We start from the raw sequence: 22,716 nt of genomic DNA on the forward strand, positions 1-22,716 counted from the left end.
TCGTGATTGATAATAGACCAATAACTTATGAAGTTGTGTTACTTCCTTGGCCTGACGCCAATACGACAGGCCATAGCCTCCCTCTAATCCACTGGACTAGGTGCACGACTTTAGAATTGGCTCAATGAGACGGGACTCATAATCATCACTTATTGATCCCTTTCTTCCCCGTCACCCTACCAGGTGAAGACACAATATTGTTACGGGGAAGAAGCTGTATACACAGGGTATATTTGACAACAAAAGCGTACAACGCTGTCGCAGTCCAAGCGCGTTCCGCCCAGCACTTCGCCGTCGTCATTCGCTGCCCTTCTCCGCCCGTGACATTAGCCGCCGAAGGCAGAAGCACCGTCCCGGTGCGATCGATTCTCGGGGCGAGAGTGGTACGGTTTAAGTCGCGATAGCATGAACTATATCACTCGTGGCTGAAGCTGTCGCTGACATAGGATTGAGTGGAGCAATCTCATAGGTCACGCTAGTGACCTTTCGTATGACGCGGTAAGGGCCAACATAACGGGGCATCAGTTTTTCGCATAGACCAACACGTCGCGATGGTAACCACAGCAAGACCAGCGACCCCGTAGAGTACTGCACGTCGCGGTGTCGGCGATCGTAACCACGCTTTTGGTTAACCTGCGAGGCGCATAAACGATCGCGGGCGACCTGGCGGGCGATGTCAGCACGGGCCAGTGCATCGCGAGCATAGATAGGCAGTCGATGAGTCGGCGTCAGAATGCAACATGGTGTCCATGGGTAAAGGTGGGTCGTAGCCAAACAACAGGTAAAAAGGTGAAAATCCAGCTGTGTCGTGACGCGAAGAGTTGTATGCGAAGGTTACAAAAGGTAGGTTGTTGTGCCAATCGCGGCGGTCCTCAGAGACGTACATTGCAAGCATGTCTGTCAGGGTACGGTTCAGGCGTTCGGTGAGGCCGTTCGTTTGTGGGTGGTACGGTGTAGTGAACTTGTGGTGGGTCGAGCAGGATCGCAGGAGGTAGTCGACTACTTCAGATAGGAAGCAGCGGCCGCGGTCAGTGATCACCTGACGAGGAGCACCATGACGCAGAATGATGTCATGAAGAATGAAATCGGCTACAACAGTAGCGCAGCTGGCTGGAAGTGCGCGTGTGACGGCATACCGCGTTGCGTAGTCGGTAGCGACGGCAATCCATCTGTTACCGGTGGCCGACACGGGAAAATGTCCTAGAAGGTAAAGGCCGACTCGGAAAAATGGCTCATCTGGGACTTCAATGGGCTGAAGACCGCCTGTGGGCAATAGCGCAGGTGTCTTGCGCCTCTGACAGAGGTCGCCCGCCGCAACGTACTCTTGCACAGAACGGTAGAGGCCAGGCCAAAAGAATCGCCGGCGATGCTGTCATACGTGCGTGACACCCCTAGATGGCCGACGGTGGGTGCATCATGAAGCTGGGCCAAAACATCCGAGCGGAGATGCGCAGGAACAACGAGCAAAAGCTCAGCACCGTCAGGGTGGGCGTTGTAGCGGTGCAAGATGTCGTTGCGAAGGACGAACATCTGTAGGGAACGGTCAGGCTGTGGAGATTGCAGACCATCTATAATAGGCCGCAGAGATGAGTCGCGGCGTTGTTCAGCAGCTATATTGACGAAGTCGCTAATGGAGAGAACGAGTGGCGCTTGTTCATCTTCCGTTGTTTCAGGCGGATCGACTGGATGCCGAGACAAGCAGTCGGCATCCCTTTGAAGTTGCCCAGACTTATAGGATACAGAAAATGTGCAATCTTGTAAGCGCAGCGCCCAGCGACCGAGGTGTCCTGTGCCTTGAGCGAGGAGAGCCAGCAAAGCGCATGGTGGTCTGTAATAACCAAGAAGTGTCTTCCATACAGGTACGGTCGGAATTTCGCGATGGCCCAGACGAGAGCTAAGCACTCGCCTTCTGTAATCGAGTAATTTTGTTCTGATGGCGACAAGAGGCGGCTTTCGTACGCGACGACGAGGTGTATGCCCTGTTGCCGTTGTGCAACACTGCGCCTATGCCGTGGCCACTGGCATCGGTACGGACCTCCGTAGTGGCAGACGGGTCGAAGTGTGCCAGAACTGGCGCATTGGTGACGATGGCAACGAGTGATGAGAATTCGTTTGCATGTTGTTGGCCCCAGTTGAATGCGACGTCCCTTTTGACCAGGGACTGCAAGAGGGTTCGATTATGCCCTTATGGAGCATATGATCCACCTCCCGTTGTATAATAGCACGCTCTGGGGCTGACACACGGTAGGGCCGTCTGTGAATGGGTCGGGCATCACCGGTATCGATGCGATGCGTTGCCACGGAGGTCTGTCCCAAATTACGGTTGCCGAAGTCAAAGATGTCCTCGTAGGAAACGAGGAGGCGGCGGAGAGCAGAGACTTGCTCAGAAGTGAGCTCGTCGGATATAATTGGCGTGAAGTGGTCGCACAAGGATGGTGACAAGAATGACGTCGATGAAAAATCGGGTGGCGAGTCTAGGGTCAAGGCGGAAACTGTATGGTCGGCCAGTGGTGTCAGATGTTAGGTGACATCCCGCGAGGAAGAACTTGCGCCGAGAAGCCAAAATTGAGGATGGGAAAGGAAGTTCGATTGTCTGTACCTGTTACCACCGTGTTGGGGAACGCGACATTGCGCGTCATGGCGACATCAGGAATCGGGGCAGCAACATAATCGCCATCAGGTACTGGTGGGTATGGCGAGAGCTGGACTTGAATGGCGGCTTGCGGTGGAAGTCGAAGAAACTCGAGGGAGCGGAGACGGGATGGGCCGGCAGGGGTGGTATCTGAGAACGAAGGGAGTTCCAACCGGAGAAGTCCTGCTGAGCAGTCAATAAGGGCAGCGTGCGTGGACAGAAAGTCGATGCCAAGAATGAGATCATGAGGGCAATTTTCGAGTACAGAAAACAGAACTGAAGTGTGATGATCGGAAATGGTGATGCGTGCAGTGCACATTCCAAGCACAGCAGGAGTACTCCCATCCGCTATACGGATGGTAGATGTAATCGCGGACGTTAGAACTTTTTGGAGGCGGCGGCGGAGGTCTGAGCTCATGACAGATATTTGTGCACCAGTATCAATGAGAGCAGTGACAGGTATACCATAAACGAGAATGTCAAGAAGGTTGCATCGCTTTTCAGGAGTAACGAGAGGATGTGCAGTCCAAGTCGAGTATGCAGCATCACCTGCGGGGGCTGCACCGGCTGGTTTCCCGAGTGGCGGTCAAGAGGAGACCGAGAACGGCGAGGTTGGGGCGAGCGGGACTGACGGCGCTGGGGCGATGGCGAGCGGCTGGTCCGATGTTCCGAAAAACGATCCGCACTTGTCTCAGCGCGGAAGGACGGAGCATATGGCGCACATTCGGAGTGGGAACCCCAATTGTTGAAGCTTGGGCGAGGTGATGAGGTCCAACGGCTGCGGCAATGGCGGGCTATGCGTCCTATCCGATGGCATATGAAACATATGGGCCAATCATCAGGTTTACGCCATTCGGCTGGGTTTTTTCTGGCAGACTTAGTGCCTTCAGGTAGTATTCGAGGGATTATTGGTCAGCTGCCGGCTCGTAAAACCATCACGTGCTACGTGACGCCAACAGGCAGAAAAAGAGGGTTCCACACTCGCCGCCATGGCTGCGATCGGCGCTTACTAACACACCCCGGTTTAAATGTACAGGTGCGATCAAAAGTGTGCAGACCACGGGATCGCGTGGCAGAATGCATTGACGCGCCAGCTAGCGACGAGACACGACGAGACACCTGCTGCAAGGGCGCATGCGCGTCCCGTCTTATCACTTGTCTTCTCATGTCGCTCTGTTGGACGCGGTTACGGCGCTCGTACCCAAAACGACAACTGGGTGTCGCTTTCTTTGCTCCATCGAATCTGTGTCATTCTTTTACGTAGCGGCTGCGACGGGGCCGGTTCAACACCGGCTCGCGTTGTTATTGACACCGGTTGATGAGGATACGTAAGCATAGCGAGCATCGCACAACCTGACGAAGCCAAACGCACAAAATTAAATTTTCTCAGGCCAGCTTGCCTTTGTCGGGCTGATCCAAGTTGCACCTAAATGAGCTTAGTTAAGTCAAGTTAATGTAGCCGAAATTAATCAAATGTAGTCGAGCACTTTATGACCTAAAAAGTGAGGTGTAAATAGGTTTAGTTAAGCCCAGTCCAGCTTGGTGTTTTCATGTTAAGCGAAGTTAAGCTTAGATGAGACCAGATGAGTCGAAATAAGTATAGCCAAATCTAATTAGGCAAAGTTGATCATGCTCATCCTTAACCTAGCCGTGCAAAATTAGCCTATACAAGGCAAACCTTATCGTGGCCAATTAATCTAGGTCGACTTCCCCATGAGCCCACAGAAGTCAAGGCCAGGAAGATACTAATTAATCTTTACCGACTCCATACTAATTAGGATAATTTACGTCTAATTAGTGCTAATTATTGTGAACACTAATTATGACTAAATATTAGTCTGAAATGCAGCTAGAGTATCCTCTATATTGGAATTTCACGTGGCATAATTAAGCTAAATATACATAACTAATCTAATTAGGCAAACACCAAGGTAATTATAAAAACTCTGATTAAGCTTGGTTGGTCATAGCATGATCAAACCAATTGGATTATGATTAGCTTTAATTAGGCAACATCTTATTAAAACACAAATAATTAACGTAATTGAAATCGAATTCTGATGAGCTCAGAGAATCCAAGCTCAGCAAGATGCTGATTACTCCTGACCGAGTCGAGTCTCATTTACCTAAATATAAATTTAATTAGCCTTAACATTATTTATAAATATTACTGAATGATGTGTGTGACATCAAAGCCCACCCGAAGTACTCGAGTTTGATGTCGCAGAATTATGCAAATTACGCCTAGTTACGCCTAATTGATAAACACCTTTACTCTCAAAAGCGTCCTATGCAGCAACAGATGTCTATATTAGGCGGATCGAGCCGTGATTTGCATAGTTCTGCGACATCAAACTCGAGTACTTCGGGTGGGCTTTGATGTCACGCACATTATTCAGTAATATTCAGTAATTACCTTGGTGTTTGCCTAATTAGATTAGTTATGCATATTTAGCTTAATTATGCCACGTGAAATTCCAGTATAGAGGATACTCTAGCTGCATTTCAGACTAATATTTAGTCATAATTAGTGTTCACAATAATTAGCACTAATTAGACGTAAATTATCCTAATTAGTATGGAGTCGGTAAAGATTAATTAGTATCTTCCTGGCCTTGACTTCTGTGGGCTCATGGGGAAGTCGACCTAGATTAATTGGCCACGATAAGGTTTGCCTTGTATAGGCTAATTTTGCACGGCTAGGTTAAGGATGAGCATGATCAACTTTGCCTAATTAGATTTGGCTATACTTATTTCGACTCATCTGGTCTCATCTAAGCTTAACTTCGCTTAACATGAAAACACCAAGCTGGACTGGGCTTAACTAAACCTACTTACACCTCACTTTTTAGGTCATAAAGTGCTCGACTACATTTGATTAATTTCGGCTACATTAACTTTGACTTAACTAAGCTCATTTAGGTGCAACTTGGATCAGCCCGACAAAGGCAAGCTGGCCTGAGAAAATTTAATTTTGTGCGTTTGGCTTCGTCAGGTTGTGCGATGCTCGCTATGCTTACGTATCCTCATCAACCGGTGTCAATAACAACGCGAGCCGGTGTTGAACCGGCCCCGTCGCAGCCGCTACGTAAAAGAATGACACAGATTCGATGGAGCAAAGAAAGCGACACCCAGTTGTCGTTTTGGGTACGAGCGCCGTAACCGCGTCCAACAGAGCGACATGAGAAGACAAGTGATAAGACGGGACGCGCATGCGCCCTTGCAGCAGGTGTCTCGTCGTGTCTCGTCGCTAGCTGGCGCGTCAATGCATTCTGCCACGCGATCCCGTGGTCTGCACACTTTTGATCGCACCTGTACATATATACCCCATAAAGTGGACGAGAGAATGACCGCCGCCGTAGCTCAGTGGTAGAGCATCGGACGCGTTATTCGAAGGTCACAGGTTCGGTCAATGCCGGCGGAAAGTTATCTTTTCGTCCACTTTACTTTCTTCACATTCATATCCTAATTACTAGAAATAACACCCCTATACTTTCCTTGGCATTATTGTCTGTTAGTGTCTGTGTGTATGCGGTGAACACTGATGTGTGTGTATTACTTGTTCCCCTCTTTCCTCCTCTTTCCTCCTCGCTATCTCTATTCTTTTTTTCTCCCCTTCCCCCTCCCCCCGTGTAGGGTAGCAAACCGGGTACAACCTGGTTAACCTCCCTGCCTTTCCTTCGCTTTTATCTCTCTCTCTCTCTTTTTGTCTGTTAGTTCGCATTAATATTGTGTCTAACAAAGAAAAAACAAGCCCTTAAAAGTTAACCAGGTGAAGAGTGGCAGGCTAGTGCCAACTATAGCTCAGCCTGACCATTCTGCCTTACTGTAAATACACTTCTCTCTCTTTCCCTCTTTATTTCTGATGTGTGCGTCTATAGGCTTCCAAACAACGTCAAGCGGCGCCATTACTCTTATTGCAACTCGGGGCACCCACGGCCACAACACTGTCGCCACCACTTCCGCGCATGCGCAGAGCGCTCGAGTTGCGTCTGTGGTGCGTCACAATGTAACTATTGCTGACTAGCAGTGCTCTGGGCTGAATGAGGAGCGCATGCGGGCACATGTCCTTCCCGCCGCCGTTCGCAAATCCGGCGACAAACCGCCTTCGCGGGTAGCTTCGGCCCCCAGTAACGCATAGCTCGGTCACGGGAGCGTCGCGCCCAAACTTGAGCCTGGGTTCCCTATAACACAGTTGGCGTCGTACGTAGTCGGGGGTTAGTTTTCATCGTCCCTGTGCTTTCGGCGGCCTCTTGAAGAAGCCTTGCTTGCTCTAAATGATTTCTTGCACTTGCCAGTGAATCATACCAAATTTCCCTAGATTTTTTTGTTCTGGTTGTTCTCAATATTTGTTTCTCCTTTGTCTTTCATAAGCCTGCGATATTTTGGATGCGGCGGTTGTCTCATCTGTGTTCTGGCGGCACAGTTTATCCTTTACATAGGCTATTGCGAAAGAAACTTCTATGCTACGCGCTTTCAGGATACGATGCCAGCTTCTTCGCCCTACTCTAATCCCGTCTACTCCCGAAACACTCGCATACATGATACATTCCATCAGTGTTCGTTACCTTGTGTGCTTGTATTTTGTTGTTTAGAAGGACAGGAAGTTTAGCTATTTGGGAGGTATTCATTCGGCGTTTTTTGCTGTCCCGTTCTCTTCTCCTGTGTCCGTGTTTGCACGGCCACTCTCATCCGTGATGTTTTGTTGTGTGGTGTACGCTATAGATTAGTGAGTCATATTAGTCGTTATGGCAGAGCATCGCAAACACGGGACAGTCAACACAAGACACAGCGCTGACAACACAAGTCAGCGCTGTGTCCTGCGTGCTCACTGTCCCGTTTTGGCCCTGTTGTGCCACAATGTCCATGAGCCAATTAGGCCGCCTAAAAACCCTTGTGCATAGTAGTCACCTGAAGCACCACCTACGCGTACGGCGAGTTGAAGAGCTCTGCAACATTCATAAAGGAAGGTATCTATTTTTCTCTCTTTTGCTCCTTCTCTCTGATAGGCGTGCTCAATCGGTACATTTCAGATCTTGAAGGCATACCTGGGATGAGCGGGATGCCCACAGCATGTCTAGGAGCTGTGGCTGTAGGTCTGACGCTTAAAACATCAGCGGGTTGTTTAGTATACATTGCCGTAGTTTGTTTTCTGTATCCCGTTTCTACATTCTCGGGCAATTTGCTTGATTCCAATGTCAGTGGGATGTGTTTGGTTGTCCCGCCTTGTTTTAATTTTTCGCACAATGTCTAAATTTTGGTTCTTCAATTCATCAAGAAGTTCATGCGTCGTGGAGCTCTGAAAGGTCACCGTCGAAAACTACACCATGAACGGTTTTGATACATCGACTTGATGTGACTGTGACGGAAACATTCGAAGAAATGTTACGTTGGTCATGTTGTCTTATGGCATACTGTCTCACAATTTAAGCTGTAGGCGGCTTCTACACCTTTCAATACTGGTCCTAGTTGTCTAAGTTTTTCGCTACCAAAAATGTTGGGATCGTTCTAGCTTTTTCCTCCAAGCCTTCGCTGTGAACAGTCTGATATTAGAAGCACTTTTCGTGGCCGCTGCAAACAGTTTAATCGCAGCTTCAGTCCGTATCATTTTGAAGTTACGCTCAGGTCTTTAGGAGAGATGCGTTCTACGCCGCCCAAATATAACACGCGTGTTATGTTTGGATGGCGTTTTCAGCCACCCACCACTGAAACCACCCACCGCGATGGTTATGGTGCTCGACTGCGGACCCGAAGGTCACGGGATTGAATCCCGACGGTGGTGGCTGCGTTTCCATGGAGGCGGAATGCTATAGGCCCGTGTACTTAAATTTAGGTGCACGTTAAAGAACACCAGATGGTCGAAATTTCCGGAGCCCTCCACTACGGCGTCTCTCATAATCAGATCGTGGTTGTGGAACGCAAAACCGCAACAATTATTATTACCACCGAAACCATCAAGAAGACGCGACAGGAAATGTGCATAAACAAGTCCCAGCTATCAATGCTAGCTGTACACAACCGCCATGATCACATGTGTTGAAATGGTTATAAACACTAGATTAGCCCTAGCCGCCTGGAAATGTGTACATACATGGAAATGGAGAGATGACAGGGCGGATTTTAAGCCTTTATTATCGAGGAAGGAAAAGTCATGAGGTGGACGAGAAACGCCGACTACCGGCTGCAGGCCTATGCCGCTCAAGGGCTACTCACAGAATGCGTCAAACACCCATAACCTTGGATGCGTGGTGGGGCGACTCCCCAAACCCTTGTCGAAGCATATGCCCCTCCGGTGAACCTCCCAATCTATTATTGCAAACCTCACAGTCATATCTTTATTTTGATACATAAAACGTCCCGAATTCGATTATCTTTTTCTTGCCTCAAATATCATCTTGCATGGTCCTGTCTACGAGGCTGTTTATCTTTCTCCAATTTCACATTTGTTATCTTCGCCGTGAACGCCTATGACATCTCATCACTTTATGTTCTATGTACAATGCGATTCTCGACACGCATGAGCACAGGCGTGCACAGAGTTCCCCATGGGGGGTGGGGGGTGTAGGGGGGCTAGTTTCACCACAGTTACCCCCCCTCTTCCCGCCCTTATTTGTTCGGTCCGAGGAACAAGCTTCGCAATGGACGCAAAAATGGAAATGAAGCGATGACGTGCTTTTCTCAACGGCCTGCCTTTGGTGCCCGGCTTTCTGAGGTTAAAAGGTTAGAGGTAAATAGCAGTTGGAATGCAACACAAGGTGTGCTCGATCGACAATGATCTTGAAAAACCTGCACACAATGACCATGCACTTTAAACTATGACAGGACAGGTCCGACTTGGCGCATCTGCCTGCCCCTCCCCCCACCTCCCCTCCTGTGTGCGAGCCCATGTGCATGAGTGTCCATCTCTCGATTGTTCTCCAGGCCATGTGGGAAGCTAGGCTTCCCCCGCTTCAAACCAAACAAGCATACATCCGCTTATTTATTTTATTTATTTATTCATTTGCACCATCACCTTCAGCACCGCGACCATCACCTTCAGGGTGTTTTCGCAACTTGCAGTCGCATCGCGTGGACATTACACCATAAATGTCATTGTTTAGAGCACCCTGGACGAGTATACGTTGTCGGTCGCTGCGAGTTACTGACTGAAAGAACGAGAGGAAGAGAAAGATAGTCAAAATGTTTCAGGGTCCCGCCGCTAGAATGCTCGGCAACATGCCATGGCGTCGGTCCGTTAGTTGCACCTGTAGTCCCGGCGATGTGGTTTCGGTGTCGCGAACGCTATCCTCTACAGCTCTCGGGACAAACAGGTGATTAAAAGGCGGGCTTTCGCTGTTGTGAACCCCGTGCGGTGGCCGTAAACGCTGCCATTTTTGTCTGATAACAAAAGCGAGGCTTTCCCCCCACTCCCCTACCCTAGCACTTGCCCACCTCCCAGCGACTTCTGCTTGCCATTGGCCGAAATGGTTGTTTCGGAATATTTTCGCCGCTTGCCCATGGCGCTTTCGGGCGGCCATAAAAGTGAGCGGAGAGGCAAGCGGTTGCGCGAATTAAGCGAACCACTGGGAAGAGATGAGGGGAGCTCGTATGCGGACAGATAAGGCCCTTTATGTGTTAGGATAAGGTTCGCGCACGCGATAACGTTCAATTCCGAGAGCGCTGCAATCGGCTTCGTCCTCGTTAGCAGACGACGTGCCGCGACCCCTTGTTTCTGCGGCTGCCTTCTGCTCTCGCTTGTCTGACAACGCGAGTGCTCTAGACAGCAGCTGATTCTTTTTTGTCAGGCGGCGCCAAAGGCGGGCTATTCCACAAAGAACACAAAAGAGATTAGTTCCTTATCGAGAGCGCTTTGTAATCGCAGTTTAGTTCCTCCTCGCGCAATTTTTCTTTGCGGAGGAGGTGCGTGGAGGCTTTTCGAACCTCCATTAGAGCGCTCAGTCGGTTCTAAAAATTTGTTCGTTTGTGAGGTCGGTTATTCGTCGTCACTGCCAGTTGAACCGGAGTGGACGTTCTTGTTTTCTAAACGGCGTTCGTCTGTTTAATTTCGTTCGCGTCGCCTGCTATGACCTGCTAGGCCTGTTAGTGGTCCGGACATTTCGGGTGACCCTTGATCCTCGGACTTCAAGGCAGCAAGAGGTTTCTGTCGCAAGGCCTGCACCCCGTATCGGGGATCCTGTCAAGACGTCGCCCTCTGGCCAGTTCCAGAACCCCAGGACTCATGGCTTTGGACTTTGCAGCAGGATGCTTAGGAGGTGAGCCTCGGCGCGGAAATGTCCGCTACGCGCTATCTTATAACGGCGGGGGCGTTCGGCATCGCGATGGCGCGTATCGCGTATTGCGAGCTGTTTTGCCATCCGCTCGCCTATCTTACGGAATATTTGCGTCGATATATATTCGGCGGAGGCAGAAGTTGCCGCACCAACGTTACTGATGTCACGTAGTCACGGTGCGTGTGTGAATCGTTGCGTCAATATTGACAAAGTACGGGCGAATGCTTACACACGCTGGTGATCGTGGGCATTGTATATAGCTCACGAATATTTCGAGTACAAAGCGTCTTCCTTTGTGTTCGTCCAAAAATCAGCGCTGTTTTCCTTTCTTTGCACAATGAACCAACTTGCCCAAGCCTTAACCCTAGAAAGCGTGCTACATGGTTCAGTGAACTTGAAAAAATGCAAAAATGACAAAAACCATCTATCGGAAACTTACTAAACCTGTCTTGTCAAAAGTTAGCAATTGTGATAAACCTTGCCGAAAGGTACTTCGTACACGCTCGATTCCGGTATTGCATGTGCAAGCTTGGTTAGTTTTGCAACTAATTACCTCGCATTGCTCATCGTATTTCAGTGATTATTGTCGTAACTGTGCACATGTACTTCACAGTCGGGTGTTTAACTGCCCAATGTGGCAGTGTTTGTTCCTCTTGAACTTAAAGGCCAACTCCGGCGATTTTTTGGCCATGTCAAAGTAATGGTGCTTTTATGTTCCTGAGACGATCCTGTTACGGGCCCTGATAGCAGAAATACTCGGCAATTGGAGAATAATTTTAAATAAGCAAAAAAGCGCAACACCGAAACCGAAACCCAACCGAGTGTACTGTCTACGTATGACGTAGACGTTGTTACGAACGAACCGGAAGTCGTGCAAGGCATGCCGGTCATGCCGGCGCTGAGTATGAAAACTGTGATAGCCGGGCCGACCAGCGAAGCGCCGGCCAAACCAACGCTGTCTGTCGCCTTGTGCACAGCAGACGCTCGCTGTAGCAGCCTAAGCGCCGAAGTTAGCGGTGCCCTCGGCTGCGTCACTTCCGCCGCCTTGCCAATACTGACGTCACAGATGCAATGCTGCCAATAATTGTGGGACGCCAGGAGGGCGTTTGCAGACAATCTTTAAAATTCATTTGCAAACAATCTGCGCATGTCTCAAGCCTGTAATTTGGCATAAATGACGGAAACGTGCAAAAGAACGTACCCAGCGAATTTCACTGAGATCCATCGACCTCGAAAAATCGCCGGAGTTGGCCTTTAACACATTACAGTTACTACTCGCCGCGGTGGTCTAGTAGTTATGGTGCTCGTGTGCTGCCCCGAAGGTCGCGGGATTGAATCCCGGCCCTGACTCCCGTATTTCAATTTAGGCGAAATGCTAGAGGCATGTGTACTTATATTTAGGTGCACGTTAGAGACCACCAGATGGTCAAAGTTTTCGGAGCCCTCCACTACGGCGTCTCTCATAATCATGTCGTGGTTTTGGGACCTAAAACACCAGTAATTATTATGTTAATATTACGGTTACTATGTTACAGAAACGCTACCCGCAATTGAGATGTGTTGCAGTGTGTTAGCAAGCACCAGATAAACTGTAAGACACTTCTGGCGACATTTTTATCAGGGCGCTGTGCCTTGCGCGACTTGAGGTCTGTAGCATGTTTTCGTCACACTGCAGCGACAAGTCAAACTCCTACTGCCGCCTAATAACGTTATTCTTGATGTAGCTAACGACAACAAGACAAATACAGAAGATAGGGCAAATAAAAGATAGCGGAAACATGAAACGAACGAATGCTTTGCTCGTTCCCACTTGTAGATACCTTTGGAGAGTCCTTCACTGATGGCTTTCATGCAGCACCAGAAGCATGAATTTTGACCACAGTGTAAGAATATTTTTCTTGCACCGTGATTTTGACATTTAGGCTGGAAAGATACGGCGGAAAAGGCTGTGCAACCACAGTTTGCCAGGTGAAAGAATCCAGTCAGACACCACCCTTCGGAGCCCGGTAAATCAGAAAACATATCTGGTCGCATAAGCTACAACAAGTGCGTCACTTTCACTTCTGACACGAAAGGGCACTGGCGCGAAAATTTTACGTTGTCGTTATTTTCTTTTCTTATTTTTTTGCTTCGAATGAAAGACTAGGCCGTCAAGAACCTAGAAAAAGCACTTCTAAGTGGGAGTGTGCCCCGAAAATATTGATGACATGTATTTAAAAGCGAGTTTCGGTTCCTCCTGCACCCGATGTCACGACACGGTATGAGCCTCTCGTGACGTGCGTGCACAAGATACCGTGACGTTTCCATGGCCGCTCCGCTCAGCCGGTGACGCGCAAGCGCCATTTTGTATATTTTGGTACATGACCGTCATTATAGCTAGCCATACTGTTGCGTGAAATCACCAGCATTGTTAGCCTAGCTACAGCCTAACCCGACTTCACGCTAGTTTCGATGTCAGTGGGTGCGCCGTAAGAAAATTGACTTTAATGTCAAAATAAGATAGCCTGTCAGCATTTCCTGAGCTTCACACTTGCTCAGACCTGTCTCTGTGTACTGGAGATTTGTATGGGGGGTTTGAGTGAGCTTCGAAAATTGGGGTCGGTATGCGGACGATGTCCGGGGTAACAAATACAATCCTGGTGCCTGTGCATGCAGTATAGGCCTCGTTGGCAAGCCCCAGTATCGACACCTCCATTCTTAGCAACGTAAGTCAGTTCACCGACGCAAGGTTCTTCTACGATGCATGTTAATCGTATTTCCTTTCCCTTATTATGTCGCTTTTTTTTCTCAGTGTAACGTATATCTCTCCCTTTTTTAACGATGCTTATCACAGATAAATCTGGAGTTCTTCTAGCAAGTTATTATTATTATTATTATTATTATTATTATTATTATTATTATTATTATTATTATTATTATTATTATTATTATTATTATTATTATTATTATTATTATTATTATTATTATGATAGTCCCGCACCATGGCTCCCAGTCGGGATGCATGCTTGCTATGCTCCTGCCCGTTTTTCGGTAAGCAGCAGTTTTTCCGGTGTGAAAGTTGCTCTAAACGTGTTCATGCGAAGTGTGTAACCTGGCCTGATGAAGAGCTGCAACTTCTGAAGTCTGGATCGCGCTCATTTTGCTGCAATTTATGTAATCTGAGCAGTTCTTTTGGTAAGCCTAGCGAAGACAACTCGGCGGCGTGCAGCGATGAGCACTGCAGCTCTCAAACCGGTTCCCTCTCCACGTGTGCCCCTCCGGGTGGCGATCTCGCCGGGCTGCGCCGCCTCCTCCTCGACGCGTTGGAGGGAATCTCGTTCCTCAGCGACGAGGTATCCCAACTACGCGAAGAAAACGAGCGCCTCCGTAAGGATCATTCCCGCGGTGTTGAACAACAAGCCCGTGTGGTCGCCTCCCTTCGTGCAGAGGTCCGCTTGCTGCGTGAGGAGCTGACGCGCCGCACGGCCGCCGTGTCAGTGAAGGCACCTGTGATCCCTCCAGAGCAGGTGACCATTGGCCGATCTGTGACCTCCAAGCAACCTGCGTATTCTGAACAACCTCTGTCCAAAATTCTTTCATCTTCGAAATCGCCGCCAGGTGATGTAGACAGGTCCGAGCGTGTCAGTGTGATGCCAGCGACAGCCTCTTCTGCAGCGGTAACTGAGGGTGTAAGAAAGAAGAAACCCGCCTCGTTTGGAGCATTGAAGACATCCACTATATCTGTAGCTCAGCGGCCACAACGGCCACAACGCCCAAAGGCCGTTTTTGTTACGAAGCTGAGCCCGGAAACCACTGCTGCTGACATCAAAAAACATATTGCTTCATTGGCATATGTCTCCTACTTCCTGCCGGCGACTTCAAACAAGATTCCAGTCATATTCTTCATTCTATATCGAAGTTGACGAGGAAACGCTACAACGCCTGAATGACCCTTCGATGTGGCCCCTCGGATGCCTCTTCAAGCCATTTCGTGGGGAGCTGCGCAATGACATGCTTCATCCCTCTGAGCCGTGTAACGTAGACATGTTCTACCAAAATGCTCGGGGTCTGCGTACCAAGACACTCGAGTTGTTTTCTCTAATGTTCTTTCGTCTTCTTTTCCTATTACTGCCTATTTCTGAAACCTGGCTCGGCACTGAAATTCCCTCATCGGACTTTTTTTCCCCCGACCTACACCCCCTTCCGCCGTGACCGAGATTTCAGTGAAACCAAACAGAAAGGCGGTGGCGTGCTGATTGCCATTGACAGTTCACTGAAATCCGTTAGACCTAGAAACTATAGAAGAATCGATCTGGCTAGAAATCAACCTTGAGCGCCGTGAAAAATTGTTGATTGGATGCTTCTATTTACCGCCCAGCATTTCTCCTGCCTCGTTTCACGATGTCACGTCTTCTATTGAACTTGTGATATCTTCTCATAGTGGGCACAGAATTATTGTTCTTGGGGATTTCAATGCACCTGGAATTGACTGGAGCACGCTTAGCTTTTCTCATTACAATCATTTCACAGAGAAAAAGTGCAGCCTGCTCTTGGACTTTCTGGCGTTTAATTCCCTACTGCAACATAATTCAGTCGTCAATTCCAGTGGCAACGTCTTAGACCTGTGTGTGTCAAACGATCAACCCCTTGAAGTTCCCCGCTCCAACATCTCTCTTGTACGTCCGGACAAATTCCACCCACCACTTAACGTAAGATTATCTACATCAGCCGAAACAACGAGCTACAGCAGTTGCGTAAACAAATCTCCAAGATTTGCGTTCAAGCGAGGTGATTACACGGGCCTCTATCATCATTTGTCCACCGTTGAGTGGTCGCAGGTGACTGACAAACCTAATGTTGATGACCAGGTTGATCGGTTTACAGAGCTTGTACTGAGCAGCATGCTTAATTTTATTCCCCAATATACACCTAAACAACGTAAATATCCCCACTGGTTCTCAACTGAACTTATCAGTGCACTGAAGCATAAAGATCACGCACACAGGAAATCTAAATGTTCTCCATCCAGCGAGTGAAAGGAAGAGTTCAGCGTTTTTCGAACTCTCTCTAAACGACTATATAAACGGATCATAGTTCGTATATTGAATTCTTAGAAAAAAGCGCCTCTGACAGGCCGGCTGAGTTTTGGAAGTCATGTACGTAAACGGTCTAGCAAAAGCGGAGAGTCCTTCAGACTACTGGACTCAAATGGGGTAGAAGTGCATGCCGTCGCTGACTGTTTTGCCGCACATTTCTCATCCGTTTATAAGGCCTCAGACTCTAGCACTGATATCAGACAGCAGCCCAAGGCAGTTAGCTCATCCAGTGCTTTGTCGCTGGATGAAAATCTTATCAGCGAATGCATTAAGCGCTTAAAACCATCCAGATGGCATCCCCTCCGCCATACTAAAAGCTTATGGTAGTATATTTGTCCCAGTACTGACTACGGTATTTATAACTGCCTGCACACTTCCACATTTCCTAGCATGTGGAAAACTGCTCATGTTTTCCCAGTATTTAAGTCGGTCTCTAAGACAGATGTTTCTAATTATCGCCCAATTTCTCTATTATGTGCCACATCAAAGATCTTCGAACTGGCTCTTCACAAAATATTGTCTTTTAGTGTGAAAAACTCATTGATTCCAAATCAACATGGTTTTCTTGCTGGCCGCACAACTACCACAAATCTTGCTAGTTTCATGACGCAGATCTCCACACCTATTTCTCAGAGAGGACAGGTTGACGTAATCTACTGTGACCTGAGCAAGGCTTTTGACGTAGTCAGCCACACACTGATTATGGTTAAACTTGCGCCCTTGGACGTTGACTTGTCGATTGTGAATCTCTTGCACACCTATCTGCTCAATAGATCTTGTTATGTTGCCGTAAATGGCCAAACCTCTTCTTTGTATAAAGTGACTAGTGGGGTCCCTCAAGGGTCGGCATTAGGCCCACTCCTATTTTTAATTTACGTTAATGACGTTTCATTTGCCATTCGTAATTCTTCTTTCCTCTTGTATGCCGATGACATCGAGATATTTAAGGAAATTCATTCAGTTAAGGACTGTCGCTTGCTGCAGTCAGATTTGTGTTCTTTTTCCGAATGGTGCAACGGCAATAACCTTTCTCTGAATACCTCAAAGACAAAATTCATGTCTATCACTCGCAAAACATCTAGCATGTCATTTCAATACTCTGTCAATTCTGTGCCGTTATGCAAGGTTTATGAAATCAGTGATCTTGGTGTTGTTGTTGACAGCGCGTTAAACTTTTCTTCTCACGTTAAGCGTTCTGCTATGCGGGGCCTTCGTTCTCTCGGATGTGTTTGTAGAATATCTCGAGAATTCAGGTCTCCCATGGCCCTACACAAATTGTACACGGCAATGTGTCTTCCGCAACTTGAGTATGCGTCCGCGATATGGAATGGCATTGCTCAATCCAGCGGTAACACCATTGAACGAGTCCAGAAAAAATTCCTCAGCATATATAACCATCGCTTTGCTAAAAGTGACTCTGGATCTCGTTCAAATACTGCTGAATCATTATCACTGCCATCACTTCACTGCCGACGAAATCGTTCTGATCTCTTATTTCTTTACAAGCTAGTCCATGGTATCATATCTTGCCCTGTACTTCTCAATTGTGTTAATTTTCGAATGCCGCGTAAGTTAACCAGAGAGAACAGACCGTTTGCATGTACCCGCCTGCTTCTTCCACCACTCTACCATTCAAAGAATACAAAGTCTGTAATATTAATTTTCTTGATCTTGACGTTTTTCATAGTCCACAATCATTGTTTTTATCCGAGCTTTGCACTGTTTTGACATAGTATGGCACAATGTACAAAGTCTTCCCTTCTCCGTCTTTCCGCATAGTTGTATATGTGCAATCTAATTTTTTATTTCCCTTCAATATTTCTCATATTGTCTTATTTTACTCCTCCCCTTTTGTGTTCATTTCTCTTTGTCTACGTGTTTTTGCTCTTTTTATTTCTGGAGACTGTCTGTATTGTATTGTTTTTATTATTGTTTTTTTTGCGTGCGCCTGCACAAAGACCTCACGGTTGTTCCTGGGCACGTTAAATAAATGATTAATTGATTGACTGATTATTATTAATATTATTACTATTATTATTATTATTATTATTATTATTATTATTATTATTATTATTATTATTATTATTATTATTATTATTATTATTATTATTATTATTAACTTATAAGTACACTGAAATATAAAAATCGTGCACACAGGAAGTATAAATGTTCTCCATCAACTCACTTGAAGGAAACATTCTGTCGTTCTCGTACTCTTTGTAAACGCCTTTATAAACGGGATCACAGTCTATTTATTCCATTTTTAGAAAAAAGCGCGTCTGACAGGCCGGCTGAGTTTTGGAAGTACGTGCGCAAACGCTCGAGCACAAGTGGCGAGTCCTTCAGGATACTGGACCCAAATGGAGTAGAAGTTCAAGCCGTTGCTGACTGTTTTGCCATGCATTTCTCATCTGTTTATAAGTCTCCAGCCTCTGTAGCTAGTAACGGTAGACAGGTTAAGGCAATTGGCACAGCTGATGCTGTGTCGCTAGATGAAGATTCCATTTCAGAATGCATTAAGCGCCTGAAACCATCCTTTTCAGCTGGCACAGACGGCATCCCCTCTGCCATACTAAAAGCCGATGGCAGTATACTTGTAACAGTATTGACTACCATATTTAATAAGTGTCTGCATACTTCAACTTTTCCTAGCATGTGAAAAACTGCTCGTGTTTTCCCATTATTTAAGTCTGGCTGTAAAAGTGACGTCTCGAACTACCGCCCTATTTCGCTTCTTTGTGCCGCATCCAAAATCTTTGAGCTTGCTCTTCACAAAATATTGTCTTTTGATGTAAAAAATTCATTGATTGTGAATCAGCATGGGTTTCTCGCTGGCCGCTCAACTGTCACTAATCTTGCCAGTTTCATGATGCAAGTCTCCACGCCTATTTCGCAGAGAGGACAGGTTGACGCTATATACTGTGACCTCAGCAAAGCTTTTGACGTTGTCAGCCATTCGCTGCTTGTGGATAAACTTGCACACTTTGATGTTGATTCTTCAATTGTGAATATCCTCCATAGCTATCTTCTTGATAGATCATGTTATGTTGCCGTTAATGGCCAAACGTCCTCTTTGTACAAAGCTACTAGTGGGGTTCCTCAAGGGTCAGTACTGGGCCCACTCCTCTTTCTAATTTATGTTAATGATGTTTCTTCTGTCATTCGGAATTCTTCTTTCCTTTTGTATGCCGATGACATAAAGATATTTAAGGAACTTCATTCAGTTCTCGATTGTCGCTTGCTGCAATCTGATTTGTGTTCTTTTTCTGAATGGTGCAGGAGCAATAACCTCTCCCTAAATATTTCAAAAACCAAGGTAATGAGCTTCACTCGAAAAATATCTAGTGTGCCATTTTTATATTCTGTAAATTCTGTGTCGTTGTGTAAGGTATGTGAAATCAATGATCTAGGTGTTCTTTTTGATAGCACCTTACACTTTTCTGCTCACGCTAAGCGTGTTGCTTTGCGGGGTCTTCGCACCCTAGGCTGTGTTTGCAGAATGTCTAGAGAATTTCGTTCTCCTATGCCTTCCGAAAATTGTACACCGCGCTATGTCTTCCTCAACTTGAGTATGCATCTGTGATCTGGAATGGCATTCCTAATTCCAGCAGCAACGCCATTGAGCGAGTCCAGAAAAAAATCCTAAGCATTTACAACCATCGTTTCGCTAGAAATGACTCTGGATCTCGTTCTAACGCTGCTGGATTATTACCATTGCCATCACTTTGCTGCCGACGAAATCGCGCTGATCTGTTATTTCTTTACAAGCTTGTGCATGGTATCATATCCTGCCCTGTACTGCTCAACTGTCTTAATTTCCGAATTCCACGTAAGCTGACCAGAGAGAATAGACCTTTTTATGTAACCGCCTGCCTCTGTGAACATTCGACCATTGGCAGGATACAACGTCTTTACAATGCTTACTTTTTGGAGCTAGATGTTTTTCACAGCTCCCAGTCATTGTTTCTGCTCCGAGCTTTGCACTGTACTTACATAGCCTCGTACACTGTTGGCCTTTTTTTTTCTGCGCATAGCTGTATATGTGCAATTTTATGACGTTTTTTATCCCTGATATTTTATTATGAATGTTGGCCTTTGTTTGTTGGTTTTGTTTGTTTTTTTTTTCGTGCGCGAATACAAAGACCTTATGGTTGTTCCTGGGTACGTTAAATAAACGTTTGATTTATTATTATTATTACTATTATTATTATTATTATTATTATTATTATTATTATTATTATTATTATTATAATTATTATTATTATTATTATTATTATTATTATTATTATTATTATTATTGGTGATTACACGGGCCTCTATCATCACTTGTCCACCGTTGAGTGGTCACAGGTTACTGACAAACCTAATGTTGATGACCAGGTTGATCGGTTTACGGAGCTTGTACTGAGCAGCATGCTTAATTTTATTCCCCAGTATACACCTAAACAACGTAAATATCCCCACTGGTTCTCATCTGAACTTATCAGTGCACTGAAGCATAAAGATCACGCACACAGGAAATCTAAATGTTCTCCATCCAGCGAGTGGAAGGAAGAGTTCAGCTTTTTTCGAACTCTCTCTAAACGCCTATATAAACGGGATCATAGTTCGTACATTCAATTCTTAGAAAAAAGCGCCTCTGACAGGCCGGCTGAGTTTTGGAAGTATGTGCGTAAACGGTCTAGCAAAAGCGGAGAGTCCTTCAGACTACTAGACTCAAATGGGGTAGAAGTGCATGCCGTCGCTGACTGTTTTGCCACACATTTCTCATCCGTTTATAAGGCCTCAGACTCCAGCACTGATATTAGACAACAGCCCAAGGCAGTTAGCTCATCCAGTGCTTTGTCGCTGGATGAAAATCTTATCAGCGAATGCATTAAGCGCTTAAAACCATCCTTATCATGTGGCCGAGATGGCATCCCCTCCGCCATACTAAAGCATATGGTACTATATTTGTCCCAGTACTGACTACGATATTTAATAACTGCCTGGACACTTCCACATTTCCTAGCATGTGGAAAACTGCTCGTGTTTTCCCAGTATTTAAGTCGGGCTCTAAGACAGATGTTTCTAATTATCGCCCGATTTCTCTACTATGTGCCACATCAAAGATCTTCGAACTGGCTCTTCACAAAATATTGTCTTTTAGTGTGAAAAACTCACTGATTCCAAATCAACATGGTTTTCTTGCTGGCCGCTCAACTACCACAAATCTTGCTAGTTTCATGACGCAGATCTCCACACCTATTTCTCAGAGAGGACAGGTTGACGTAATCTACTGTGACCTGAGCAAGGCTTTTGACGTAGTCAGCCACACACTGATTATGGTTAAACTGGCGAACTTTGACGTTGACTTGTCGATTGTGAATCTCTTGCACAGCTATCTGCTCAATAGATCTTGTTATGTTGCCGTAAATGGCCAAACCTCTTCTTTGTATAAAGTGACTAGTGGGGTCCCTCAAGGGTCGGTATTAGGCCCACTCCTATTTTTAATTTACGTTAATGATGTTTCTTTTGCCATTCGTAATTCTTCTTTCCTCTTGTATGCCGATGACATCAAGATATTTAAGGAAATTCATTCAGTTAACGACTGTCGCTTGTTGCAGTCAGATTTGTGTTCTTTTTCCGAATGGTGCAACGGCAATAACCTTTCTCTAAATACCGCAAAGACAAAATTCATGTCTATCACTCGCAAAACATCTAGCGTGTCATTTCAATACTTTGTCAATTCTGTGCCGTTATGCAAGGTTTATGAAATCAGTGATCTTGGTGTTGTTGTTGACAGCGCGTTAAACTTTTCTTCTCACGTTAAGCGTGCTGCTATGCGGGGCCTTCGTTCTCTCGGATGTGTTTGTAGAATATCTCGAGAATTCAGGTCTCCCATGGCCCTACACAAATTGTACACGGCAATATGTCTTCCGCAACTTGAGTATGCGTCCGTGATATGGAATGGCATTGCTCAATCCAGCGGTAACACCATTGAACGAGTCCAGAAAAAATTCCTCAGCATATATAACCATCGCTTTGCTAAAAATGACTCTGGATCTCGTTCAAATACTGCTGAGTCATTATCACTGCCATCACTTCACTGCTGACGAAATCGTTCTGATCTCTTATTTCTCTACAAGCTAGTCCACGGTTTCATATCCTGCCCTGTACTTCTCAATTGTGTTAATTTTCGAATTCCGCGTAAGTTAACCAGAGAGAACAGACCGTTTCATGTACCCGCCTGCTTCTTCCAACACTCTACCGTTCACAGAATACAAAGTCTTTATAATATTAATTTTCTTGATCTTGACGTTTTTCATAGTCCACAATCACTGTTTTTATCCGAGCTTTGCACTGTTTTGACATAGTATGGCACAGTGTACAAAGTCTTCCCTTCTCCGTCTTTCCGCATAGTTGTATGTGTGCAATCTAATTTTTTATTCCCCTTCAATATTTCTCATATTGTCTTATTTTACTCCTCCCCTTTAGTGTTCATTTCTCTTTGTCTACGTGTTTTTGCTCTTTTTATTTCTGAAGACTGTCTGTATTGTATTGTTTATTTTATTGATTTTATTTTTGCGTGCGCCTGCACAAAGACCTCACGGTTGTTCCTGGGCACGTTAAATAAATGATTGATTGATTGATTGATTATTATTATTATTATTATTATTATTATTATTATTATTATTATTATTATTATTATTATTATTATTATTATTATTATTATTATTATTATTATTAGACTCGACTT

General features: G+C 46.0%; 1 protein-coding gene across 2 annotated transcripts in view; it reads left to right on the forward strand.

Annotated features, from left to right (window-relative positions):
* The window catches only part of LOC119375640 (mitochondrial basic amino acids transporter), a 131,003-nt gene that overhangs the window by 39,090 nt on the left and 69,197 nt on the right, over window positions 1–22,716 (forward strand). Inside the window, exon 1 of one of the 2 annotated variants that reach the window (XM_037645862.2) lies at window positions 10,332–10,884. The exons of the other annotated variant lie outside the window; for it this stretch is intronic. Within the exon in view, the coding sequence (XP_037501790.1) occupies window positions 10,851–10,884 (34 nt within the window). The 5' untranslated portion in view covers window positions 10,332–10,850. Of the gene's footprint in view, window positions 1–10,331; window positions 10,885–22,716 lie in introns of those variants that run through there. 2 annotated transcript variants of the gene reach the window in all.

Source organism: Rhipicephalus sanguineus, chromosome 11 (assembly GCF_013339695.2).
Source record: "Rhipicephalus sanguineus isolate Rsan-2018 chromosome 11, BIME_Rsan_1.4, whole genome shotgun sequence".
NCBI lineage: Eukaryota > Metazoa > Arthropoda > Arachnida > Ixodida > Ixodidae > Rhipicephalus > Rhipicephalus sanguineus.